Source organism: Sturnus vulgaris, chromosome Z (genome assembly GCF_052056855.1).
Source record: "Sturnus vulgaris isolate bStuVul1 chromosome Z, bStuVul1.hap1, whole genome shotgun sequence".
NCBI lineage: Eukaryota > Metazoa > Chordata > Aves > Passeriformes > Sturnidae > Sturnus > Sturnus vulgaris.
Genome location: NC_142283.1, coordinates 6,269,408 through 6,294,943, shown reverse-complemented (window position 1 = coordinate 6,294,943; position 25,536 = coordinate 6,269,408). Strand labels below are relative to the sequence as shown.

The following is a 25,536-nucleotide window of genomic DNA, read 5'->3' as shown; positions in this document are numbered from 1 at the left end:
GGAAGCACAGAGAGATTTCACCTTAAAGAACTTAAGGCAAACACGCCACAGCGCTTGTGCCGAGTACGGCAGGGTCCCAGGAGCGCCTGGGGCACGCTGTAATGCCGATGACACGCGGCTTATTCCCATCAAGAAGGACTTCCAGGAGGAAGAGCTGGGAAGGAGGAGGCGCAGGCGGGCCGGCCCCGCGGCCTGCCCGCCCCTCAGCATGCGCTGCCCTCATAACGGCCGCCCCGGACGGACGCGCTGTCCCGCCCCGCCTGCCCGCTCCGCCCTTCCGCCGGGATATGGCGCAGGAGCTGCGGGGCATGGACGGCGACGTGGAGGATGGCGAGCTGTCCGGCTCCGACTCGGACATGCCCGGCGTCGGCTCCCCCGGAGAGGTGAGGGCCGGCAGCGGCAGGAGCGCCGGGCCGGGCAGCGCCGGGCTGGGGGGCTGCGGGACGGGCAGGCCGCGGAGGCCGCGCCTGAGGGGCTTTTCCCAGCTCGGGGCTCTCGTTCCCGAGCCGGTGGCTTCTCCCGGGGCCAGTAGCTCGTGCTGGGGCTGTTGTCCCGTCCCTGCTGCCGTGACTGTCCCTGTGTTGGCACCGCCGGGGCCTCCCCGGGGAGCCGGGGCCGCGCCGGGCGCGTGGCGCGCGCGGGAACAATGGGGACAGTGGCGACCAAGGGGGCGAGCCCTGGGCCACCGCCAGAGAGCCCCGAGCCCTGCCATCCCTGGGAGCCCGCGGCTCTCCGTGCCGGTACAGAGATGCCAGTGCGGTCCTCGTGTCTCCCTGTGTCTCGTTATGGCACCCGCTCCTGCCACCAGCCCGGAGTCCCCAGCACAGCAAGGAGCTGGAGCTGCTGGAGAGAGCCCAGAGGAGGCTCCAGGAGGAGCAGAGCACGGAGCAGCTCTGCTGGGAGGAAAGGCTGGCAGAGCTAGGATTGTTCGGCCTGGGCAGGAGAAGTTTTGGGGTGACCTCAGTGTGGCCTTGCAGGGCCTGGAGGAGCTGCAGGAAAGATGGAGAGAGACAATTGCCAAGGGCTGGAGGGACAGGACACGGGGAATGGCTTCCCACTGCCAGAGGGCAGGGCTGGATGGGATTTTGGGAGCTAGGAATTGTTCCCTGTGAGGCTGGGCAGGCCCTGGCACAGGGTGCCCAGAGCAGCTGTGGCTGCCCCTGGATCCCTGGCAGTGTCCAAGGCCAGGTTGGACATTGGGGCTGGGAGCAGCCTGAGACAGTGCAAGGAGTCCCTGCCATGGCAGGGGTGACACTGAATGGTCTTCAAGGTCCCTTCCAGCCCAAACCATTCTGTGATTCTCAGAGGATATGAGGAATTTATTCTTTATTTATTTTGTACGGAGAGTATGAAGTATTCACGGTGGTGTACAGAACAGGAAAATATTTCAAACTACGATCAATGTGTGACACTGTATGCATAACGAATTTTATTTTCTCCAGTTATTTTGATCTTTGTGATACAGTTCTGAGAAATGAAGTGCAAAAATAAGTTTTTTATAGAAATGTTCAGTCTTTTTATTTATGCTGATTTGGGATTTTTGCATTACATTTGAAGTTAAAGGTTTGTATTTCATAACCTGGTAAGTTGAATACTTCTCTTTTCTGTTTGCTGTTTGGAGAAAGAAGAAATGGCACCCGTGTTGATGAAAGCAGTAAAGCTAAATAAAGAATTTTCATTTCACCTAAAAGTGAAGTAAGAGATCTTATTTTGAAAGATCATGGGACAGCATATAACTTTACGATAAGAAATCAGTCAGGGAATTACTGGAATTCTTGAGTAAATGTATCTCAGTGGAATGATTTTTTGGTGAGGGGTGTTTGTTCTAATTCATAAGCCGTAGTTAATCCATGGTGTCTTGTTGGTTTAAAGGAGGAGAAATGGGTGCTTCTGTAAGGGTTCTGCTGTCCCTAAGTTGGTCATGACCTGACTGAGCTGGGATCACAGAACACTCTTAGTCTGAGCACTGTCCCAGTTTTGTGGGTTTGGTTTTTTATTTTTGGTCATTTGGTCTTATCACTTGAAACTCCAGAGAGATTAACTTCTCTGCTGTTTGACAAACCTCTGGTATTGTTCTGGTATTTCACTGCTCTTAGAGTTGCTTGTGTATCTTGTCTTTGTCCAGTTTGTACATATTCACCACTCTGCCAGTCCTGTAATAATTTTTGCTCAGCAAAGTCTGCCTTAAGGACAGAGGTAAGTCCTGAAGTGTTTCTATGTCAGCCATGCTCTATTTCATGTTCATGCACTCAAAATACAGGAGTTTCAAAGATGCTGTGGCCCAAGAGATGCTTGTGGGGGGCTGCACGGCCATGAGGGTCAGAATTACCTATTTTAGCTAATCGATGACTTGATAGTTCTTCTGATTTTCATGAATAATGGGTTTGGATTCACTTTTTAATTGCAGAAGCTGCACGCTAGCAGTGATTCCTGCAGGCCCTTCCAGAGCAGCCTCTCATCCTGTGCTCCCAGCGTTCCTTACAGGACCACCAAGAGCTTGGACTCCAGCGAGGACAGCGCCTCCGACTCCGATGACGACAGCTGCCTGTGGAAGAGAAAGAGGCAGAAGTGCTTCAACGTCTCCCCTGCCAAACCCGAGCCCTTCCAGGTCAGCCAGAGCCACCAAAAACAGACTGCTCTGCGTGGCAAGAAGGTCAACAACATCTGGGGCGCGGTGCTCCAGGAGCAGAACCAGGACGCAGTGGCGACTGAGCTTGGGATTCTCGGCATGGACGGTTCAATTGACAGGAGCAGGCAGTCTGAGACTTACAACTACCTGCTGGCTAAAAAGCTGATGAAGGAAGCCCAGCAGAAGGAGGCAGAGACTTTGGATAAGGAGCTGGATGAATACATGCACGATGACAAGAAGACGCTGGCAGCAGAGGAGGAGAACGGGCAGGGCTTCCTCAAACGGAAGCGGCCCGTGAGAGACAGGCTGGGAGAAAGGCAAGAGATGAAATATAAGGGAAGGTATGAGATAACAGAGGAAGATTCGGAGGAAAAAGTGGCAGATGAAATTGCTTATCGGTGAGTTTAACAATGGTGCATCTTCACTAAGTATTGGTTGATGGAAAGAAGAGAGGGAGATAAGCTCCCCTGCTGCTTAAATAAGGTGTCACACCAGATCACAAAGAGCAATTCCAAAATCCTGGGATAGAAGTCCATCACTGTGGCTGGTGGTCTGGTGGAAACATCCTATTAATACTGCCTGTTTCTGTGAATTTTTATATTTTTATTTAAAAAGTCACCAGGATGGTTTGCTATTTGAGAAGAGTGGCAAGGAAAAATACTGCTTCTCATTATACAGATTTAGTAGTGCCTTTTTTGGGGAAATACCCCATGTTTGTTTGGGCTTTGACAGCAATGCACACGTGCTGTGGGCACCACAAAAATCTGTTTTAAGTTCTAATCCTTTGAAACTGTAGACAGCTTGGACAGTGCAGTGTTTTGGATGGAGTCAAACTGCCACACTCCTCTTCCAATGGTGCAAGGGAAGAAAATTATGTTAAATAGGGAACAAGACTTAGAAGATTTACTGACAGTTAGCTTGACATTTAAATAAAACCTGTGTTTATTGGTCATAGTTGTTTTTATACATGTAGTATTACTTCAGAGTCTGGCAATACTATAGCAATTAGTTTTTACTGCTGTTGCTAGTTCTGGGTAGTTGCTCATTTTTTAATCTGAAAACTTAGAGCATATTTCTTGCAATAAACTCCTTTTTGTTGTATAGAGCTTCACTGAAATAGGGCAGAAGCCTCTTCTAATTGTAGTAGCAGTGGCACTGAGCTGTATCAATAGGGTTATAGTGTAATTTTTTTGTTGTTTTGTTTGTTTTTTATAGATTATCAAAGATCAGTCGATAAACTGATTTCTTCTTTGTTATGGAGGTTTGACTGAAATTGCACATGATACAGGGGAACTTCTCTATTTCCTGTGTTCTGGAGTTGGTGATTTAACTGTAAAAAGTTAATTTTTACTGTTAAATGCACAAGAAACTTTTATACTTGGATTTCAGAGGTTTATGCGGGTCTTTGCAGTTTCGTATTAGGTTTGATATTTCACACATCAGTAGAAGAAAATAACCACTCAAGGCATTTTCATTGAAACAAGTTTCAAAAATGCATGCTTTAGGGAAAGAACATCCCTCAAAAGCTCAGTATTTGAAATCTAATTCAATAAACTATTTAAACACATTTGAAAACATAGACTCTTCAGCACAAAGTGAATTATTCATTGTGGAAGTTCCACAAATTATCCTGACAATAAATGTGCCTTTTTTCCCCCCCCTTTCTGTTCAGACTTTGTGAGCCAAAGAAAGACTTAATTGCTCGAGTAGTGAAAATAATTGGGAAGAGAAAAGCCATCGAGCTGCTGATGGAAACAGCAGAAGTGGAGCAGAATGGTGGACTGTTCATCGTGGTAAGGAAAATGTCATCCTGTGGTTTGCCAGGGACAGGGAGGGCAACGCAGCTTTTTACTGATAGAATATTCACAAAGTGCTGTTGGAAGTCTCTGGTGCTGGACGTGTTCTGCTGGAGTTTTATGGCCTTCCCTTGCCCTGAGACTCCCCTAATAAACACTCACATAACCTTCCAGTAGGATTTCAGCAAACAATAACGTGAATGAACCTGGAAATTACCCAGGTTCTTGTGCTGAGGTTGGTGTCTGATCTGCAGGGATAACCTTGTGTCTGTTACTGCTCTCCTTGGAATCTTTCGCCTCACAGACTTGAGACTGAAGGACTCCAGACTTGAGTAAAAGCCAGCATTTCCAATATACCATTTGCAGGGTAACTCCCAAAAGAAAAACTGTTGATTTATTAGGGAACCACGGGCTTGTCTATCAGCAGAGCAAAACTGTGCACTGATTTGTGTTACAAATTATGGTAAAAAGCCCTACACTCTTTGTGGTCAGGTTGTCAGTTTTTTTAAATGTTTTTGTTCTTGTTAAATAATGAGTCTCAGTGTAAAAGACACAGTGGGTAAGAAAAGCTGTGGGTGACGAAAAAGTGGGTGAAAACTAGGAAATATTTGATTACAATTTTTAAATTCCATCACTTGGAAGTAGAACAGAGGCAAAAAACAAGTAGGGGAACACAATCAAAAAAAACCCCACCAAAATAAATTAAAAAAAAAAAGCAAAACCACCACCTCCCTCTTTCAAAAAAGGAAAGGCAGCAAACTCCAGCTAGTTGGTTGTGTTAGAAGCATTCTGTTGTCTTGAAAGTTAAGTTCAGAAGTGTTTAACTTTTAACTTAAGAGGAGATGAAGGGACACAGCTCCCAGTGGCACACGTTGCTTTGGAAGCAGATACCAGAGTACACTCTTTGAAAGGCAGATCACGAAAGGCACCATGAAATGCAGGTGATAAAAAGATGTTAAAACCTGACCATCCCTGTTCTTGGAATTTTTAGATTATATGGTACATTATTTAGCAGGAAAGTATCACATTTTGCACCAGCATCATCCAGTTTTTACTAGAGTAAAAGTAGTGTTTTATACTGCTAATGTTAATTGAATAATAATATGATAATTAGCACTTGTAATTTACAGAGGTTTCAAAGCTGACCCCGTTCCATGCACTGCTTTTCCTGCACTAAAAACTGCTGGGTCGAACATGTGGTGGGGAGGAATTCTAAAGTACTGGTTGTGTTTCCTATGCCTTCAACAGAAATGCAGAATCCTGTCAACAAAGCAGTAAAGTTGTAGCATCTGAGCACAATTACAAAAAAAACAAAATCTGAGATGAGCATAATTTTATTAAATTTGGTTTAGATATTTTACTGGGCTTATGCTCTGAGTGTTTAACCTAGTGCATAACTTGTTGCAGATAACGGTGAGAGTAGTTAGAATATTAATCACATTTTGTGTCTTCACTACCAAAATCAGGTTTAGTGTGTAGTTTTAACAATTTAATATTGTATTCTAAAGGAATTACTTTGTAACTGCATGATTTTCCTGTCCAGATTTAACGGGCTGCTTGTTGTCTTCATATGTCTAATTCAGTTATAAATAAGACACAGCCATGGTTATTTTCATATGGTATTTGACATACCAGAACTAAAATTGGCTTTATTCTGTCTCAACACTGAGTGTTGCCTTAAAGGCTATTTTTTGGTCAACACTCAGCATTAAGTTTGCTGTTCCCAATTTCCTCTCTCCCTATTAAGAATGGCACCAGGAGAAGAACACCTGGAGGTGTTTATTTAAACCTGCTGAAGAACACACCGAGCATCAAAGAAGAACAAATCAAGGTAAAAATGTCTGGAGTTCAAATGTGCATTCTCGTTTGGGTTTTTTCTTCCTACTAGAAATGTCAGGACTGAAACTCTCTTAACTTGTAACAAATGTAACTGCGTATTCCTTTGAAACCAGGCTTTCACATTCAAAAGACAGGCAAAAAATAAAAGACCTACTCAAAAATTGTTGTATTGCCATTAACTCTGAGCAGAGAGAACTGACTTTTGCATGTCGCCAGTCACAAAAACCTGTTGAGGCAGATGAGGTTGTAGAGTCTGGCAGAGGTAAATGTTAGTTTTTCCTAATTTGTATATTTGTATTCTTTACAGCTTAGCTGTCCATAGTGTGTTTCTTCCCTCGGAGCACTGTCATTGTGCATGGATTGAGTGCAGGTCTCTCAGTATAATATTTTTGTCCTGTATAGCTCCAGCTGTGGCACCAGCCAGAATCTCTCATTAAATCAGTTGATGGGCTGAACCTAATCTGAGTTGCTCACTGGGCTCACCTGTGATGCTCTCTAAATCATTTTTGTAAGCTTGTAAACATTATTTCTCTGAGATGTTTCAACTTAATGAAGAAAAAGTACCAACTTTTTTTTTTTGTGGCATATGCTACTTTTAGTAGAGTTTTTGTTAAGAGTTTCTATTTTGCTTGTGGCTATGGGCTTCTCTAAGCCCTTTTAGGGTCTGGTACTAGGAATTGAGAAAAAAGTCAACTTTGTGTCAACATTGTGATTCTTTGTTTGGAGAAAAAAAAAGAAACGGGAAAATAAAACCCCAGCATTCTTTCATAGCTTACGGTGGTCAGAAAAAAATTTCAAAAGTTGCAAGACTGATCACTTATCCTATTAGAAAATGAATTTTCTGTTCTACCCCTCTTCCTTAGGTGCAGTCTTTCCTCACGCTTCTGTTCTCAATAACAAGTAGCTTAATTAAATATTGACCAGTGTTTGTAATATACGTGGTTTTTTTCGTTCATATTCTTTTTAGGAAATACCAGTAAAATGAATATACAGAAAAATTTTTATTGTTGTTTACTTGTTTTCTTTCAAGGAAATATTCTATCTGGAAAACCAGAAGGAGTATGAAAACAAAAAAGCTGCCAAGAAGAGGAGGATACAAGTTCTGGGGAAGAAGATGAAAAAGGCCATCAAGGGGCTTAACCTGCAGGAGTATGATGATGCATCTCGTGAGACTTTTGCCAGTGACACAAACGAGGCTCTGGCTTCCCTGGATGACCTGCAGGAGGGGCACCACGAGGCAAAGATGGAACCTGAGGATACCATTGAAATTGATAATGCCCACGATTTGGAGATCTTTTAGTTATGATATTCTTGATAACAGAGTCTCTATAAAAACATGTTAAATAAGCCTTTCTTGTAATCCTGCGACTTCTCGTTTTCGACGTATGGGGAATACTTGATGCTGAAAAATAGGAGGTAATTCTTAGCTAAATTTAACAGCATGAAAGAGTTTTAATTGTCCTGTTACTTGTTTGCTGAGTCCTCAGAAACTGTCAACATTTTTCTAGATAACAGCCCTGCATCACTTTAGGAAGTGTTTTTAGTCAGGTGTTAAGGCTGTGTTTTAACCAAATAATTACCTTTTAATTTGCTGAAGCACACAAAGTCATCAGGTGAGCAATGCTCTTTACTACAGATGAACAGAAAAACAGTATGAATTTAGTCTTGATATAAAAGATCATATATTCTTAATGTGGCAGTGTATTGACAAAACCAGCAGTATTTATAGAATTAAGACCTGTTGATTTGTGAAATAATTTTAGTGGACCTTTGAATAAGAACCTTGTAAATAAGCAGTATTGAGCAATGTATGTTTCAGATTTCTGCAGTTTTATTCCTTGTATTCCAGTGGTGACTTGAGCTTCCTATCTGTTCTGTCTAAACATTTTCCATGATTAGACACACACCTAAGTTCCATGGATCTTTTTGTTTCCAGAGAAATATAACTGAAAGCTTTCAGAGTAGTGAGATTTTACTAAGCTGTGTTCCCTTCAAGGGTCTGTAGACTGTACATGCAGATATAAACCCTTTACCCTGCAGTTCTTGTTTCTGTCCTCTTCCTGTGTGCAGTGAGATAATGTGCAGCTTGCAGAAAATCTGGAGTTTTTCTGTGCTGACTCTCGCAGGGGATATTTTTTTTTAATTTACTTGATGCAGGAAACTGCTGTGTAGTTTGTTAGTTCAACCGAAATATATTTTTATGTTGAATATTGTTTTTAATATAGTTGAAGAACATGTGTAACACTGATGTCTAAAGTATTTTGTTACTAATAAGTTGTGGCATTTTTGTGACTAGACACTATTCAGCCCAACTTTTGTGCATAAATTTTGTTCACCTTCGGGTCCTTGAGTTTCAGAAGGAAAGTGTGTCAGTATAACACATAATCAGTTTATAGGATTGAACAATTCAGTACTACCAAGAGCTGGCATTTGAAGAAACACTTCTTACACATAACAGCACATTCCATTACTTGCCTTACTAAACCTGGGTTTTGACTTTTCTGCTTTTTTTCTGTTCACATGAAACAAAGCTCCTAATTGTTAAAAAGTTACTCATCAGATGTGCAGCATGCCTTTGCTGTTAGTAGTTGCTCGTGCTGAAATAACAGAATTTCTAATTTTTTTCGTTAATTTTCCTGACCAGTGATGGTCACACTAAACCGATAACTCTTATAAGGGAAACAGAATTTTGTGCTGTTTAATTGCTTTGAGACTGTACCATTTCGCCCTGGTTTTTGGGACCTGCTTGGGGATATGTCTTAACTGTTTTCTGGATAGAATCAGCAAATTGCAACATTGTTTTAAGCAATTTTTTTATGTTATGTGATTTGCACTGTGTATTTTTTTAATGTTTATATTTCTAACCTCGATTTCCAGGGCAAGGAGTACTGAAATGGTGTGTAAAGTGTTGTCATTAACAAAAGGGTAATAGAGACATTAATCTATTGGAGAGGGCAGTGAGGATGGGGAGGGACTGAGGGCACTTGGTCTGTTCAGCTGGAGGAGAGGAGAGGGATGGGAGGCTCACTGGGGTCTTCAAAATCCTCCGGAGGGGAAGAGGAGGGGCAGGCACTGAGCTCTTCACTGGTGACCAGTGACAGGACTCCAGGGAACGGCCTGAAGCTGGCTCAGGGTGTTCACGTTTGGATTGGCTATTGGGAAAAGGCTCTTACCCCAGAGGGTGGTTGGGCACTGGAACAGGTTCCCCAGGGCAGTGGTAACAGCACCAAACCCGACAGAGATGAGGGAGTTTTTGGACACTGCTCTGATGAGGCGCAGGGTGGGATTGTTGGGGCTGTGTAGAGCCGGGAGCTGGACTGGATGATCGCTTCCAGCTAAGTAGATTTCATGGTTCAGTTTCCTCCCACTGTACAAGAGACCTTGTGGTTTTTCTGTATTTTCCTTGGCCAAAAGCCAGGCCAGTTTAAAACAATGAGTAGCTGAGTCTTTGCTCTTGGTCCCCCAGCAATCTCCTTGTGTTTGGTATCAAACATTAAGCAGCACCAGTTTCTGTGTCTACACCAGACAGACAAACACACCAGTCTGTCCTGGGCTGATCCTTGCACAAGGAGCAGCCCTGCCTGTCTTTTGTCTGGGAACAGATCTGTCTGTAGATTTTGTTCTGATGTTCTGCAGACAAAAATGCAAGCAACACAGGTTGGAGGGAGTTAAGAGCTCTTCAAGTTTCTCTGATGAGCAGGTGTGGTTGAGGCATTATCTTGGCTGCAAAAAAAGATTCTCGACTGCTGGTACAAACATCGCCTTCCATCCCATGAACTATAGCAGCATAATGAGCCATCTCTGTTATACCTGAGGACCATGCTGAAAAAATGAGGGAAATGTGCTTTGGTCTGAAAAAACAAAGCTCATTTATAAACAAAGACCTTTTGCTACCTTGCATCTAAAATTTCAGCTGGAAAGCAGTGTTATTTTGGTACCACCGGAAAAGATAGTTTATTTAAGATTCAGTTTTACTGTGGATCTTGAAAGCATCATTTGAAGTACAATTGCAATTTTACAGATTCTTCTTCCCTTTCCAAGTAGATTATCTCATTAAGGTGTTCTTACGCCCTCTGGTCTTACTAACTGCTGTTTGCCAAAATTCTCAAGCAAGCGTGGAATGACACAGTTCAAGGTATAAAGGAGATGGGAAAAGGAAATGATTGTATTAAATATGGCATTTCTGCTACAGAGAGGATAAATTCCTTGCATTTTTTCAGAGTAAAGGGGAAGGGGTAGACTGAGTAATAAAGACAATTCTTGAGCTTTTTTTTTTAATTCCGAGTTTTTATTAGTCATAAAATGTCAGTATGACAATGATCATTATTTATCCCCTTAACTTAGACCATCCTGTGACTCAGACAAGTGTGTCAGAGGCAGTATTTTTAAAAAATGTTTATTTCAACGTACAGAGGAGAATTCATGACTCCAGTAAATAGCAGCTTTGGTGCCTCACTCCTCTTCCTAATTCTTACTGGTCAGCAACACCTCAGAGATCCAAGCCCTTTTCTGAACCGTTCTGGGGCTTCAATGGATCTGAGACTATCCATCCAGTCTTGGAGCTTTGGCATCACAGTTTGCTTAAGGGATTCGGGAATGTGGCAGAAACAATGAATGCACTTCCCTGGCACCACCTCTGGAAAACATGGCAGCAGCTGTGGCCTCTTGGTGATTTTGGACCTCATGCATCCCATCTTATTTGTGACCCGCCAGACCTAAGAAGTTCTTGCAGAACAAAACTATATTTAAAAATGACATATTTGAAGGTTTCTTGTCTCTCCATCTGCAGTGATGGTAGATCATGCCACTCTTTCAGAGCTGTGGGAGGAACACTCAGCTGTGATACATATAATATTGCCCAGCCAAATGCATTTCTAGAATCACAAACATCTGGACCTAAATACAGGCAAAAATAAGGAATGTGTATCTGAAGGGAGACTCTACACACAGTTTAACTATTCTAGACACCTTTCAGGTTGTTGGGATTCTTATTTCTTTTTTTGCTTGGCCAGAAAGATTTATTTAATTATTTAAAGAAACAAACAAAAAACCCCAACAATTTTGTATCATTAAATACATACAGAAAAGAAGAATTTACTATCTTAAAAACTTTTCCCCAAACAGAATGTTTTATTTATAGAAAAGTTACTAGTGATTCAATGTATCAGCATTCTTGCTTAAGACATAATCCCTTTGAAAGGTATTCTCATTTTCCTGCAGAAGTTGCACTTTTCTAATTAGCCATCTGAATTTTTCATTCATTCTGTCAAGGATTAATGGTGTTTGGGTTTTGGTTTTTTGCCCCAGATAGTACAGCTATTTACAGTAATTATTTTACATTTGGTTTAGTTACCACAGATGAGTTTTGTACTGGCACCTTTTCAGCCGCTGGGATGTCTCTATTCAACATACAGAACTGGGGGAAATAGATCGTGGAAAACGATTCTGTCTTGGTGCATCAGGAAAGACCTTGCCATGGAGCTGAAAGAAATCCCTCCAAACAAAAAAAAAAGCCTTGAGAAATTTTAGTTGCTGATATCCTCACACATTCCCGTTTCCAGATGTTGAGCAATTGTGATTGCTTTTCCATTTGAAAAACTCATGAGCTGCTTCTTCCTCTTAGAAAACAAACTGGAACAGAATAGTATGTAATGTTTAAATTGCATGCAGAACAAATCTTTGTGTAGACTATTTTCTTCATCATGAAAAGTAATTTTAAAACCCCACCAATTTGCCGTAATGTTGACACACTTCCCTTGGTAAAGAATATGACAACCTAAAATACTTAAGGTTTTGGTGGAAAATCAGAATGTCTGTGTAGATGTACAGGAGTTACGTAGCAGCCCAATCTTCTTGTTTTTCCCTAAGTAGTCTCAGATCTAAAAAAAAAAAAAAAAGCATTTATATTTACTTAGGAAAATACATTAAATATATCTTGCACCTTGTTAGTTCTCCATGAAGAACTTCTGTCATGGTGTATAAAGATCTATGGTTGACACAATCTTCTTTTCTACAGAAGTTGCTACTAATACTCAGTCTATTTCCATGCTTTAAGAACAGGTTACACCTTCTATCTGCTTGTATTTGTTTTTTTTATTTTAATGGTATTCCTCTGACCTGTTTTCTGCAAACTGACTAATTTCTTACCTTACACAATGTAAGGCACTGAAGATGAGTTTCTGTGCCAGAACATCCTCAGTACCTCTCAAAAGACTGGAACTTTTTGCAGGCTTGGATGCCCAGATTTACACAAAAGACTGCAGATGAATTCCTGAGCACCACAGCTGGGAAGTGCAATAATCTGCAGCTTGAAGAATGATGGAATAACAGATCAGCGTGCCAAGCAAGCAGGTAAAGAAGGGTCTTCAGGATTCCCTAACCAGGAGATATATTTTCCTGGGTTCTGCCTGCCCTGACTGACTGCCTGGGCTCTCAGGAACACTCTGCACAGCAGAAAGCTCTGGCAGTGATCTCCAGGAGTTTCCTGTAGATAGATCCAAAAGCATTTATGGGATAAGCTCCATGCTAAGGCCCTGGCCCCTCAGGACACCACTTCCTTGCCTCCCTCCCTTCCTCCCTGCTGCAGGTTTGTTTGCTCTCTTTACAAATGTAAAGAGGGAGTGAGACATAAACCTGCTGCAATTTTCTCTGCACAGCAACCCCGTAGAGAATGGAGGGGTGTGTGAGACAACCCACAAAGCAATTCTAAGAGTCATATCAGCAGTTATATGAAGAGTTGAACAGGTAAGATTAAAGCAGGAATGAAAGAGGTTGTTCATGTGATTGATACATCACTCTGCTGCTACCTACAAAATCATAGTCCCTTCCCAAGAGATAGCCAAGAGGGAAATCAGTAGGTTCCTCCAGCAAGCCCTTAAAAAAGTGCAGAATTAGAGTAGAATAGAATAGAATAGAATAGAATAGAATAGAATAGAATAGAATAGAATAGAATAGAATAGAATAGAATAGAATAGAATAGAATAGAATAGAATTAGAATAGAATAGTTCCTACAAAAATCGTCTAGTTCAACTGCCTGACCATTCCAGAGCTGACCAAAAGTTAAAACTTATTTATTAAGGCCATTGTCCAAATAATTCGTTTTAAGGCAGGGGTCAGGCATGGGAACTGTAGGAACCCTGTTCCAGAACCTCCTCTGAAACAGCTTTGTGCCATTCCCACCTATCCTGTCACTGGATCCTCGGGAATTCAGTAGCTCCTTATCCACATCCCCTCCTCAGGAAGCTGCAGAGAACCACGAGGTCATCCCTTCCAACAGGATGAACCCAAACTCCTCAGATACTCTTCATAGGACATGGGACTCCAGATGCATTCCATACCTTAATATGCTGCTTAAAATGTGCTCAGCACTACACACGGAAAACCACACAATGCTCCTTTGGCCTTTTGGGAGTGTTTAAGAGCTGCCAGTTTTATGTAGAGAAACTTAAGCCTTCCAGCAGTGAACAGGAACTGATAATGATGCTAAACTGCCTCTGTGAAATTACTTGAGAAATAAAGTAATAAAATAATTCAGATTATTTTATTTTTATGAGGAAATGAGTTTAAGTGGGAAAAGGAGAATTTTCTTTTCTGAAGATGTAATTACTTGCAATTTTCAAACCAGCACACTTTCCCTGTGATTTGGAAATTCCTAAAAATGACTGAAAGTAGACTGAAGTGCCTTGATACATCAAGGTGAAGTATGTAGATGTTAACAGCTCGACATGTAAAACCTTTAACCTCTAAACTGAGACACCACACAGTAGCATTTAATGAGCCTCTTCCAAAAGCCTGAAAGTTTTTTACAGAACTGCAGTCCAGAGTTGGTTGTACTGCGGGGAATAAAGCTTTGCTTCAGCTGTCATTTTCTTACAAGTCTCTGATTTGCACTGGGTAGAAAAGAGAGAAAAACATTTCCATTGGAGTGTAACCCCAGTAACCGAATCTTGGTGGGAGGAGTAATTTCACTTGAGATATTTCACCACTACTCAGGGCAGAGGATGAAGGCTTTAAGAGCAGCACATAGGAAAATGTCACCTGTAGTTTCCCTACTCCTTGCCTGGCAATTTCTGCAGGCCCACAGCTCCCTCCAAAATACTCCTATTTAGTTAGCACTGCGATTGTCCATAATTCCTCTTCCTCACACAAGCACAGCAGAGTTTGCCCCAGTTGTCTCCAAGGGTGATCAGACCTCACCGACAGCATGCAGCCCCCTGGGCTACCCTAAATGTTTCAAAGCTATCAGAGCAATGTTTCTACCCTGTTTATTGTACAGTATTTTGGAGAGAGTTAAACCTTCCAGGTGGCAGAACTCAGCCTCATCTAGGAGTGAGCTTCTTCCCCATTACTGGAAAAGAAAAACATTAACAGTCTATGGGCTAAGACTATTTGAAATTTTTCAGAGATTGTTCAGGAGGCCTGAGAGAAATTGGCTGATTTTTCTTAAACTGAAAGATAAATAGGAAAGAGTCAGGTTCAGTGGCTGGTGGTTCAAGCTGAAGATGTGGGAATGGCACCAAACTGAGCAGTTGCATTCCTGAAGGAAATCCTCTGCAGCTGCTGGATAATGTCTGTGAATCAGGACTGTGAGGCAGCCAGGAGGAAATCCGGATCTGGTGTGTGCTGGGAGGAAAGGCTCCCCCAGAGCAAGAGCAAATGGAAGAAATATCAGGTTGATGTCTGAGAAGTTAAGGAGGTGTTATCAGCAGGACCTGGAGTCAAACTCAGCAGGTCCCATCATCTACAGTGATGTAGATCTGGGGGCTCTCTGAAACTCAAATGGAGGCACCCAGCATATCCCTGCCTCGGCATGGGCAGGAAAATTAATTTCATTTATTTATATTTATTTAGTCATATCCAAAACTAATTTTAAAAAATGCTGACAAAGTGTGTCGTTTCTGCCTTCCTCTAAGTATCACTCCTACCCAAGCATTCCCTAGAGAAGGACAGACAGGAAAATAGCTTTTTCTCAAAAGGAGCTGGCTGTGGGGTTGTTTGTGCCTCTTGAACGTGCTTATCCGGCCAATAGAATTTACTTTTAAGAATAATGATAATAAAAAAGATAACATGCTAGCACTGCTTTGTGTTTATGAGGCAGTTTAATGTTTGTAGAGCTATAATTTTCACCTTGAAAGTTCAGTCAAGTCATTACCCAACTATTACTAGGGGAGGAGGAAGGAATGATTCATTTTCTGTCCTAAAACATGCAAACACTACTTGCAAGTGAAAAGGTTTATAGTAAATAAATTAATTTAATAATAAAGGCAACTATTCATTAGATTTTTCAGGTATCTGTGAATAGGATAGTACTTTTCTACTTGGACTTGGCAGTTGACTTAGAGTGAAGCATGAAGTTTATCGTGCAGGCTGAATAAAAAATAAATTACTTCCTTATTCATTCTTGGTTGTTTCTATATATCATATTCCTCCAGCACAATATCCTTCTATATTCCACACAAGAGGAAGTGGTATTTTGCCAGGGCACATCTAGGGGAAATCACAGGCAAGAAAAATTAGCTACATCCTGAAAGGAAAGGCGGGGGAGAAAGAAACAGATTTTGTTGCTTTTGGTCTTTATTCCAGAACTTTGGAGAGGGTGTCTTGCAGGTACACTATTGCCTGCCTGCATGCATATTTTCAGAACTAAGTCATCTCTGCAAGATGTTCAAGCAATCTCTGGCATGAGGCCTGAAATAATTATTCAGATATCTTTAAACTTTTGGAACCAGCAGAGTACTGTTTGAGCCTTTGGGAAGTTTGGGAGATGATGAACAGATTCCCAGAGTTCTATAAAACATTGGAGTTTTCTTTTGTAGCCAGCTTATCAGTATCTTAGCTATTACCTTACTTGCATTACACTACTTTCTTTGTAAGAACACACAGGAAATAGCTTTAAAAAAGCTATTAAAGCTTTTAAAAAACTTTGTTGTCAAACGCTGTTTTTCCTACTCACAGGCTACTACAAGGCAGAGCACCTTTCATTCATGAGAAAAGGTTTCCGCCTGCTAATTCCAAAATGTTTTTTTTTTATCAGTAAGAATACTAGCTCAAGTTCTTTTTGGTACCCTTAGCAGCATTTAACATAGTTTGCCATTTCAATAGTGCCCAAGGGAAGCATAAAGTATTCACTTTTTCAAATAGGTACAGAATCAAGTAAGAGCCTTCTGTGAAATCCTGTTCTCTGCTGAGCAGAGCAGATCAGATCACATTAAAGTTGACATGGATGAGCAGTCATTTATCCCTGGATGGAAATCTGGCTTTTTGTGAGATGCCATTTGGAATTAATACCTAAATCTTTTAAACCATGAGGAACTAAGCTTTAGGATTCCAAAAATTCTTCATGTGCAAGGCAGCCAATTATCAGTGTAAAATAATTTTTTTGTATTATTGTAAAATAGTTTTACAATGATGCAAGTAAAAAATATGGCACTGTAGAAAATTAAAATAAGACCTGAAACTTATGAAGGTGTGACTTAACAATAGTGATTCTCTCCTTGTCCTCTTAGAGAAATTTCTAAAGGTAATATCATTTTAGATGTATTTTCTAATAGTTTAAGCAAGAAGCACTGCAGTGACCAGGAAGCACTCAATGTACTCAGTGCAAGAATTAAGCTGATTCAGGGAAATTGCTGCAGTGTCCATTTGGTGACTGCTAAGGCCAAAATTCACAATGAGACACTCATAGATCCTGGAAAGCCTTATATTTGGAGCCTTATCTGACAGAAAAATAAAATGAAATAAAAATACAGGCTCATGAATCTTCAAGTTCATTGAAAATAGTTGCAGGTAAAAAAAATAAAAATAAATAATAACAAAAGGATTCTTGTTATAGAACAAATAAGACCATCTTTAGTCAGTGCTTTGTTAATTTAGCAGCTGAGGGGACTGGTAAAGTTTTCCCCTCCCATCCCACTGCAGGAATTGTGATCCCTGAGCTGAAAGACCAGATTTTGTGTTGTTGGACCTTGGTTTATCTCACCTAAATTCCTTAATTCATGCTGTGGCAGTGAGCTGATCTTTCAGAGAACTTGGTAGCTGAATACTTGAGGCAAACACAAAATATGACTCTTTTTAGCTGCTGAAGCCAAGTAGAAATAAGCAACTTTTAATTCTCTGTAGTTAACTCCAGGGCACTCTTGCACCATTTGTAACAGATGTAGGGAAACTTCAAGAAGTGTTGTTCTACGAGCAAATTTATTCTGTTAAAGGCAGTTACTAATGAAAACTATAGGGTGAGATCAGTTTTGCTGATGTACTTAGGATCTGTACAATAAAGCTCTGCACCCTCGTATAAATCCTTCTTACTGAATAATTTGTCCTGCATATAGCTGTGCACTAAAAAAATGTTTTTAAATATATTACTGGTAATTTAAAAGGTAAGAACCTGTCAGTAATGTGCATTTCCCTCCAGAGGCAAGAAGCAGCGTGCCAAAATTAAATAGAGCCATAGTTTAAAAGTAATAAAAAATAAAATAATAAAAAATTGAAAACCTCTTAAACTTGCAGAACTCAAATTCTCCTATAGTTGTGGTTACAATGTTGTATTCATAAAGCCCAGAACTAGAAACTTATAGCCAAATACACATTGAAATTTCTTTCTCAAAATTTGGCAAATCCTTACATTTGTTCTCAAAGATATTTTTTTTCTAAAATGGCTACTTGAGTGCTTGTACAGTTTTCTGGGAATCCACAGTCCCACCTAACTCAGAGCTGCAAATACCTGGGCTGTGAAAAGACACTGCTATGACAGTTTTGAAATTGCAATATTTTTCCTCTGCCAAATGAGATTTAGGACAGTTTGACAGATACAGCTAAAGCAACACTTAAAATGAAGAGGCTTCAACTATCAACTTCAGGAGCCTGCACAAGTCTCCTTTATTCTGAATCTTCAGAAAACTCATAAAAAACACATTTACAGAATTTCCACTGCAGAGATACTGTAGGGTAGTATTACACAGCTAAGAAATGAAGTTTTCTTCTGGGCTTAGGAGGAAGACTTACCTTAATTGCACTGAAATTGTTATTTTCCTTATGTCAATGCTCTATATCAGAAATCCCTTGACAAGTTGAAGTAATCAAAATTCCTAACTCTGAAACATTTTCAGAAGCATTTTCACAAGGCTTCTTCATTAATGTGACTTTTAAAGAAAAACTCTACAGCCAAGATGCCAAACTTTAAAATCATAATTAGTACCTTGCTGACTCATTTAACAAAACCATAAGGCTTTTATACGCCCCTATGTTCTCCAAGCATGAAAACTGGTGTTTTCAATGCCTGCAACACCCTTTGAACAAACTCTGACACTCCTTATCTTTGCAGCCACGTAAAAAAAGTTATTGGTATAAAACTAAATATAAGAGCACGTCTGGACTAGAAATCTGCTTCATGTTTGTTGTATTTGCACTATCACCCACAGCAACTCCTGTAGGAGCGGACAGACTGGTCACACTCTAAGATTTTAGAGTGTCCACAGAAGTGAAAGCTTCTGTGCTTCAAAAAATACCCTACCCTAACTCATTCCCAACAGTCCTTCCTGTGCTGAGAGCAGCTCTGCAGGTGGGGTCTCACCTGAGCAGGACAGAGGGACAGAATCCCCCCTCCCCTGCTGCCCACACTGGGGGATCAGCCCAAGGCACGTCTGGCTTTTTGGGCTGCAAAATAAATAATCTGCGTTATCTCTATAAATAGAGTTGGTTTGCCAGCCCGAATCCTGTGAGGCTTAGTGACACCTGTGTGATCCTTTAGACATAAACTGCTGGCCAGCCTTGAGGCTGGGGTTGGACCTCTCCTCTCTGAGAAGAACTTCAGAAAGTCTGGAGGTCATTTTTGCCACTCGTGACACTGCGGGTGGGTGTCTGATAATGCCAAGAGAGTGCTTCTGGGTCCCTTTCAGGTCAGAATTCTGTGTTTTCTGTGAAACCTTGTCTGAAGCTCCCACCTTGCTGGCCAGAGGCCACTGTCTCAGAGAGCACCCTGGTCTTTGTTCTTCCCTGAGCTCCTCACGATCAAGGCAGTCTGAGCTGCCAGCCCAGCGATGGTGGTGGCACCAAGGTCACCTCCAGGAGCTGAGAGCCTGGAAACAGAGCCCACATGAGCCCCTGTGTGTGCAGAGACCCCCCGGGTGCCCCCAGCCCCTACTCCCTGAAATAAATAAGGGCAAGGAGTCCAGCTCCTTTCCAGCACCTTTACTGAGAAATCAGCTCTGGGTGGGGGCCCGAGGGGTCACGGGCACCACTGTTGCTCCCGATGGAGGATCCAGACGAGGAGGAATTCAGCTTTGCTGGGCAGCAGAGCTGGGCCTTCTGCTCTCTCAAGAGTCTCTAAAGAAACGCTGGCTCCCTCCTAGTCTAGGGATGTCATGTCGACCCGGTGCTGCGGTTCACGGTGACAAAGCAAAAGAGCCCTTTCATCTTCTCCACTGTTTTCCCTACCTGAGAGTACCATTTTTAGTCTTGCATGTTTGTCTATCAGTCTCGTCTGTGTTCTTCTCAGAGCTGGGATTAACAGAAACACGGTTGAAACAGGGTTTTTTGTGTGTTCGGGCTTGGTTGTTTATTGTATTTTATTAGAAAGTACAGAAAATTCAACAGCACTTCCAGCTCCTTGCTAGAAGTAGGGAAAATGGCTACAGAGGCAATTGCTACAAGGTCTTTTAAGGCTAAACAGTTCAATAGAGAACTAACAGCTTGTATATATATTATTTATTTATTTATATTATATATTATTTATATTTTTGACCTAATAACTAGATTCTTATGACCTTTAGAGTGGCACTAACTGACTAACTAGGAGCTACTACCTGAAAACCATGAAGAAGAAGGAAGAAGAAAGATGAATAAAGAAAGAGACAATGCCTAAAATCCACCATGTTGTCCCATACTTATTACTATACTACAAAACTTCAAATTTAAAACCCATCACCCTGTGAAAGTACACACTTTTCATTCACTACACATTTGTGATTTCTACTTCACCACTCATATTTAGAAGCTGTTTCCAAGGCCTCAGCTCAAAAGCAGTGCTTTCTAGGGGGTCTGTGCCTGAAAACACAGAAAGCTGAAAAACTCCAAGTTTCTGGGATCCAACAAGAAGGAGCTTTGTTCCTGGGGTGATCCCACCCTTAGAGATCCCCAGCTGGATGTGCTCCCATCACAGTGTCTGGGGTTCTCTTCGGAGAGCTGTGGGGGACAGGGACCGAGGCTGGAAGCCCTGGCCTCCAGGTGGGGACAGCTGAGAAGGCTCTGGGGACACACATGTTCAGCCTCTGCTGCCAAGCCCTGCTGGAACAGGCAAAGGCAGGTGTTGGAAATGACTGTGCCAGCTTCTCTGGCCCTGCCCGTGCTGGTCCTGCAGGGACCTTCCCACGGGTTGGGCTGGGGGAACACTGCCAGCATCACTTGCCCCAGTGCCTGTGACCCTCAGGAGGTGTCAGTTCCCTCTCCTGACCCCCCCAATGCCCCCATGCATCCTTCTTGCCTGTGTGAAAGACACACCTTCCATTCTGTGAGAAGGTCCAAGCACATCTTCCCAGACAGGCTCCAGGCAGGGAGGGTGTTTGGAGCAGTCACCCCAGCTCCTGACACCCAGCTCAGGCCAAGACAGCACCCTCCCCACGGCCCCAGAGCCCGGCTGCCAGCCCGGCTGCCCTGACACTGTGCTGCTCGCCACCTCGGCTCTCTCCAACAGCATCCTGAGGCCCCCGAGCAGCAGGGAGAGCAGACCACTGCTTGGATGTGTCACGAAACTCAAGCCTTTGTACTGCTGAGTGAATTCCTTTTTCTCCCTGTCGGAGGCCAGCAGCTGACAGGAACCCAGCAGTGAGCTCCCAGCAGAGCAGTGGGGCTGCCAGTGCTGTGCAGCTCCTGGTGCCCAGCAGCAGCTGAGGACACAGCCCCAGAGCTTTTCCTGCTAATTCACAGCCAAGGTGATGAGGTAGGTGTCCTCCTCCTTGGTGGGGAAGAGCCCTTTGTGCCAGATCTGGATGTGCAGCTCCTTCAGAACCTTCTCCAGAGTCTGGGGCGTAGAGAACATCCACTCCCACAGTCTGAAGCTGTCCCTGCAAGGAGATGTCCTGCAGCATTCCTTGGGTCTGGCAGCCAGAGAGTCTCAGGATCCCTCTTTCCACAGGGAACAAGCCCTTGGGGCTGACAGCTCTTATGCCACAAAGGTCCACATGCTGTGGGCCAGCTTCCCAGGGTACTCGTGAGCCAGCATTACAGGCAGGGCAGCCTGGCTCCCCACAGCTGACACTGCACTGGTGTGCTCCAAGTTTTTTTGGCTGCTGTTCCAAATCTGTGGGACCTGGAAGGGCCACAGGTGAGGGTGGTGCAGCCACTGGAGCACAGCCTTGTCCTCAGCTGCCCTTCCCATCCCTCTGTGCTGCTCTAAGGTGGTTTCAGGTGTACCTGGGCTTGGGAAGGAGACAGGCTGGGCTCGTGGCCACAGGGCACTGGTCCTACAGAGACCCACGGCTTGCTGGAAGGCATGACTGGAACTGTGCTGGGCCACCAGTGTTCCCTGCTCGGGGACAACAGGAACGTTCCCTGCATGGACAGCCCTGCCCTGAGTGGGAGAGCTTCTGTGGGGCTGACACAGGTGACACTGCAGCAGAGGGACAAGGCCAGCCCCATGTCCAGTGACCCCATGCAGGCTGCAGGGTGGGCGGAGGTGTCTGTGTAAAATTTCGGGGTTCTCTAAACCCTCTGGGCCCACCCAATAGCCTTGCCCCCTCCAAAGCCTGCTGGAGAAGGTTGGCTTTCCACCCCTACTGCTATTTCTGGTTTTCACAACAAAAAATAGTTGTGTTTAATAATGATTTAATCGTTGATAATGACAATTTTCCAGGTGTGGGTGAATGGAAATGAGATGTTTTCATTCCAGAAAGAGGACTAAATTGTTTTCTAGAGGAGCAGCTCTGGAAGTTAAAACTCTCCAGAGCCCCAAACTCTCCAGATCTCTGTAAAAACAGAAGAGAGGCTCTGTGACTGGCAAGAGAGCAGCATGTGTGAAAGTCAAGCAGGCTGCTAAAGTCTGGTTTTCTGAAATTCTGTGCTATACTTGTCCAGAGGTGTGGAGCACATCAGCTTCACAAGCACTCACCTTAACTCAGAGGATCTGGGAAACTCACCATGCCTGCTGTTAACTGTCACATGCCAGATTAGACTTAGGGCAAGTGTTTAATTTTCTTTAAGATGTTTAATTTTGCGCTGACTAACACAACAGATTTGCTTTTCTCCTCTGCCTCTAAGGGGACAAGGATCTGTTAAGACTTTGAGTTGTGATTAATCTGACAAATTCATATAACTAGCCTTTGAAAACAAAGGTGACAGTTTCATAAAACTAATGACAAAGTCTCACAAGATGTCAATAATTGATGTTTCTCTAACCATGCACATACAATGTGAATTGAAGTTGTGTCACAGGACCACCCACAGCAATCCACTCTTATGTACTAGCAGGGTTAACACCTCTGTAACTTCATGGTAAACACATTTTTTAACAGAAACTAGTACTTCTTATAAGCATAACCCATCTCTGCTAACAACTGGGTTCTTTAGCAAGGAGATTCTGTATTTACAGTCTGGTTCGTATCCTGTTCTGCAGAAATGCAACTTTTCCAGTTTTGCATGGTCTTTCTTAAAGTGAGCCTAACCTGACCTTCATGTGGAACTGTGTAATTACGAGTTCCTGCTTCTGCTTTACCTCCCACAGCTTCTCTCTCTCTCTCTCTTTCGGTGTTTTGCAAACACTGTGGGGAGTGATTTCAACCACAGCTAACAGCCATATCACTGCTTCTCTCCTGTGGGTAGCTCTGCAGTGTGGGTAGACAGCTCCCTGCACTGTTCTCAGCCAAAACCGAACGCCCAGCCCATGTGTTTGTCCTTTCAAAAACGTCCCTTCATGGCTCAGCATCTGCCTAAGCAAGGCAAGCTGGAGAGTGGTGGTTTACAAGATGATTTACATGACGAAGAACAGCTCAGTGCAGCTCTTGTGATGGTTCTCTTCGCTTATGTTCCTCCTGCTCTGCTTCTCCCGCCCCTGCACTCCTCAATCTTCCAGCCTGTCACAGGCAAGGCTGCGTGTCCGCATCCCAAATATGTTTATTCATCCTATTTTAGATTCTCCTGGAGAAAGAGATCCCACAGAACACTTTACATGGTTTTCTAAGAAAGTTTTCAGTGTGAAAGATTCAGCAGAAATGAAAAACAGACTTTTCCCTTCTACCTGAAACTTTAAAAAAAAGTTGCAGATTTTTTTTAATGTCATCTGTTTATTTTCGTATCATATAGTAATTTAGCTCAAACAATGTTGATAGCTCTATTTGAATCATGGTAAGACACAGCGCTAAATTAAAAGTATTTTTTAAGGAAAGGCTTCAAGTTTTGCATGAGGGAACGTACAAAGTGCAATGTGTAGTCATACTTAAGTTATTGCTATACAGAGCGGCACTTACAATTTTCACAGGGACTATGCAGCAGTCACAGTTATCATTTTCACATCACTGAAGCCAAAAACCAGGGAGGAGTACTACTATTACCCCATCTGCTCATGTGAGGAGTCTTCAGATTTTGCTGTCTTTCTAAACAGCTGCAGACACTCCCATGCTCTCTCCTCCTGCCATGGCTATGACAATAAAAACCACCTCTATTCATTTTTAGTTATTTTGTATTTTGGTTTGAGAGACAGGTATCTGCTAATGAAGGCAGGAGCTCCTCTTGACATGGAAAATGTAAACCCCTTCCCTTCAAATTATTATAGCTTTGAAATTAAGGGGCTCTCAGGCAAAGATATAGGAATAGGAATAACAGTTTGTTACTAGGAAAATTAAAATAGAAATACAGTATTACAGAGAACAAACCCAAAAAACACTGACAGAATCAGAATACAACCTGGCACTTCCTCATTCAGGGTATTGGTAGCAGTCCCATTAAAAGGTGGCTGCATCCTCCTGGAGTGACAGCTGTGGTGCTGTTGAAGCAGTGGTCCTGTAGAAGGGTGCAGTTCTCCTCCACAGATGCAGTGATGATGTAGAAGGGTCTGATTTTCCTCTGGGAATCCAGTGGAAAAAGGCTGCTCTGATGTTTTAAACCTCAGGTTTTATTTAGGTAGGAAATGCTTGGCTACTCCCCCTGGGTGAAGCATCTCCCCATGGGATGATGTCATTTTATCAGTCATGCAGTGGGACACGATGGCTCATTAACAGAAGATGCCTCCCTGGAGGAAGGATGAGTGGTGGAAAACATAAAGAACACTGTTCCACCGGATTCTTAACAGATGGTGATAGAATACACACTTTTGGTTACATTCTGCTTTGCAACACAAGACATTTTGCTTAGTTTCTTGAAAGCCCAGACTGAAGAGAATCAAAATTCTCTTTTTGATTCTTCTTTAGCAGACATTCCACAGGTGGAAACAAGCAGTATTTTCTCATAAGTACTCAGGTTAAGTTATATAAAGTTAAATATTTTTATATTCTTCTTCTTTAGGAGAACAATATCTGAATCACTGATGTAACCCTCAGAATATGGACACATATGCAGAATGTATTCACTATGGTTCTTGTCCACTTTAAAATGTGGTAAAAATGCAAATTATATATATATATATAATATATATATAATCTATTTTAGTAAAACAAAGTTAGCAATACCAAAAATAGCTCATTTACTAGGAATTACAGAATCTATGCAAATTGCCCAAAAACTTTTCCAGATTCTAGAATTTTACTTAAATCACTATACAGAGAAAACCTTTGCTATTAAAAGGTGCTGTTGGAAATGTTGGAAGAGTTTTGTTTAAAAATGTCTGTTATTGAAATGCTTTTCACATTTTGAGGAGTTGTAGTCTGTTGGGTCTGTTAAGTTGTGTACATGCCTCATATACACAATTTATGCTGCCTGCAAAATTAGTAAATTAAAATCAATAAATTGTAGCTGCAGTGGCATTTCGAAGCCATGTGGAAAGTACTTGTGATGTATTTCAGAGGTGTGCCAGAGGCAGGGCTGAGTCACACAGGTAAACACTGCATTCTTTTTTTTTGGTTTGTTTGGAACTACCCTGACTAAAAGGAGCGATGTTGATATTCAGTTTCATAATCCTACCATCAGCTCAGGCACAGTTTGAAGACCCATAATTTACTCACTTCCGTTTTCAGACTAATTCAGCAGGAAGAATTCAATCACACAAGCAGCAGAAAGAAATCTCAGATATAAGAAAATGGCAGGGAAATCTGACAGCAGATTGTTTCTTTATGGAAGCTAGTCTTGCAGTT

General features: G+C 42.4%; 1 protein-coding gene across 1 annotated transcript; it reads left to right on the top strand.

Annotated features, from left to right (window-relative positions):
- Nucleotides 1–211: 211 nt before the first annotated feature.
- Nucleotides 212–9,158, top strand: PHAX (phosphorylated adaptor for RNA export). The gene is made up of 5 exons (XM_014883872.2): nt 212–383; nt 2,408–3,027; nt 4,302–4,422; nt 6,173–6,256; nt 7,295–9,158. The coding sequence occupies exons 1-5, from the start codon at nt 288–290 to the stop codon at nt 7,562–7,564; spliced, it is 1,191 nt and encodes a 396-aa protein (XP_014739358.1). The 5' UTR covers nt 212–287; the 3' UTR covers nt 7,565–9,158.
- The last annotated feature ends 16,378 nt before the right edge of the window (nt 9,159–25,536 follow it).

Excerpts from the sequence above, each read along its gene's own strand:
- PHAX (XM_014883872.2), top strand. The coding sequence starts at position 288 with ATGGCGCAGGAGCTGCGGGGCATGGACGGCGACGTGGAGGATGGCGAG. Across the intron at positions 384-2,407 it reads GCGTCGGCTCCCCCGGAGAG|AAGCTGCACGCTAGCAGTGA; the intron begins GTGAGGGCCGGC and ends TTTTAATTGCAG. Across the intron at positions 4,423-6,172 it reads ATGGTGGACTGTTCATCGTG|AATGGCACCAGGAGAAGAAC; the intron begins GTAAGGAAAATG and ends CTCCCTATTAAG.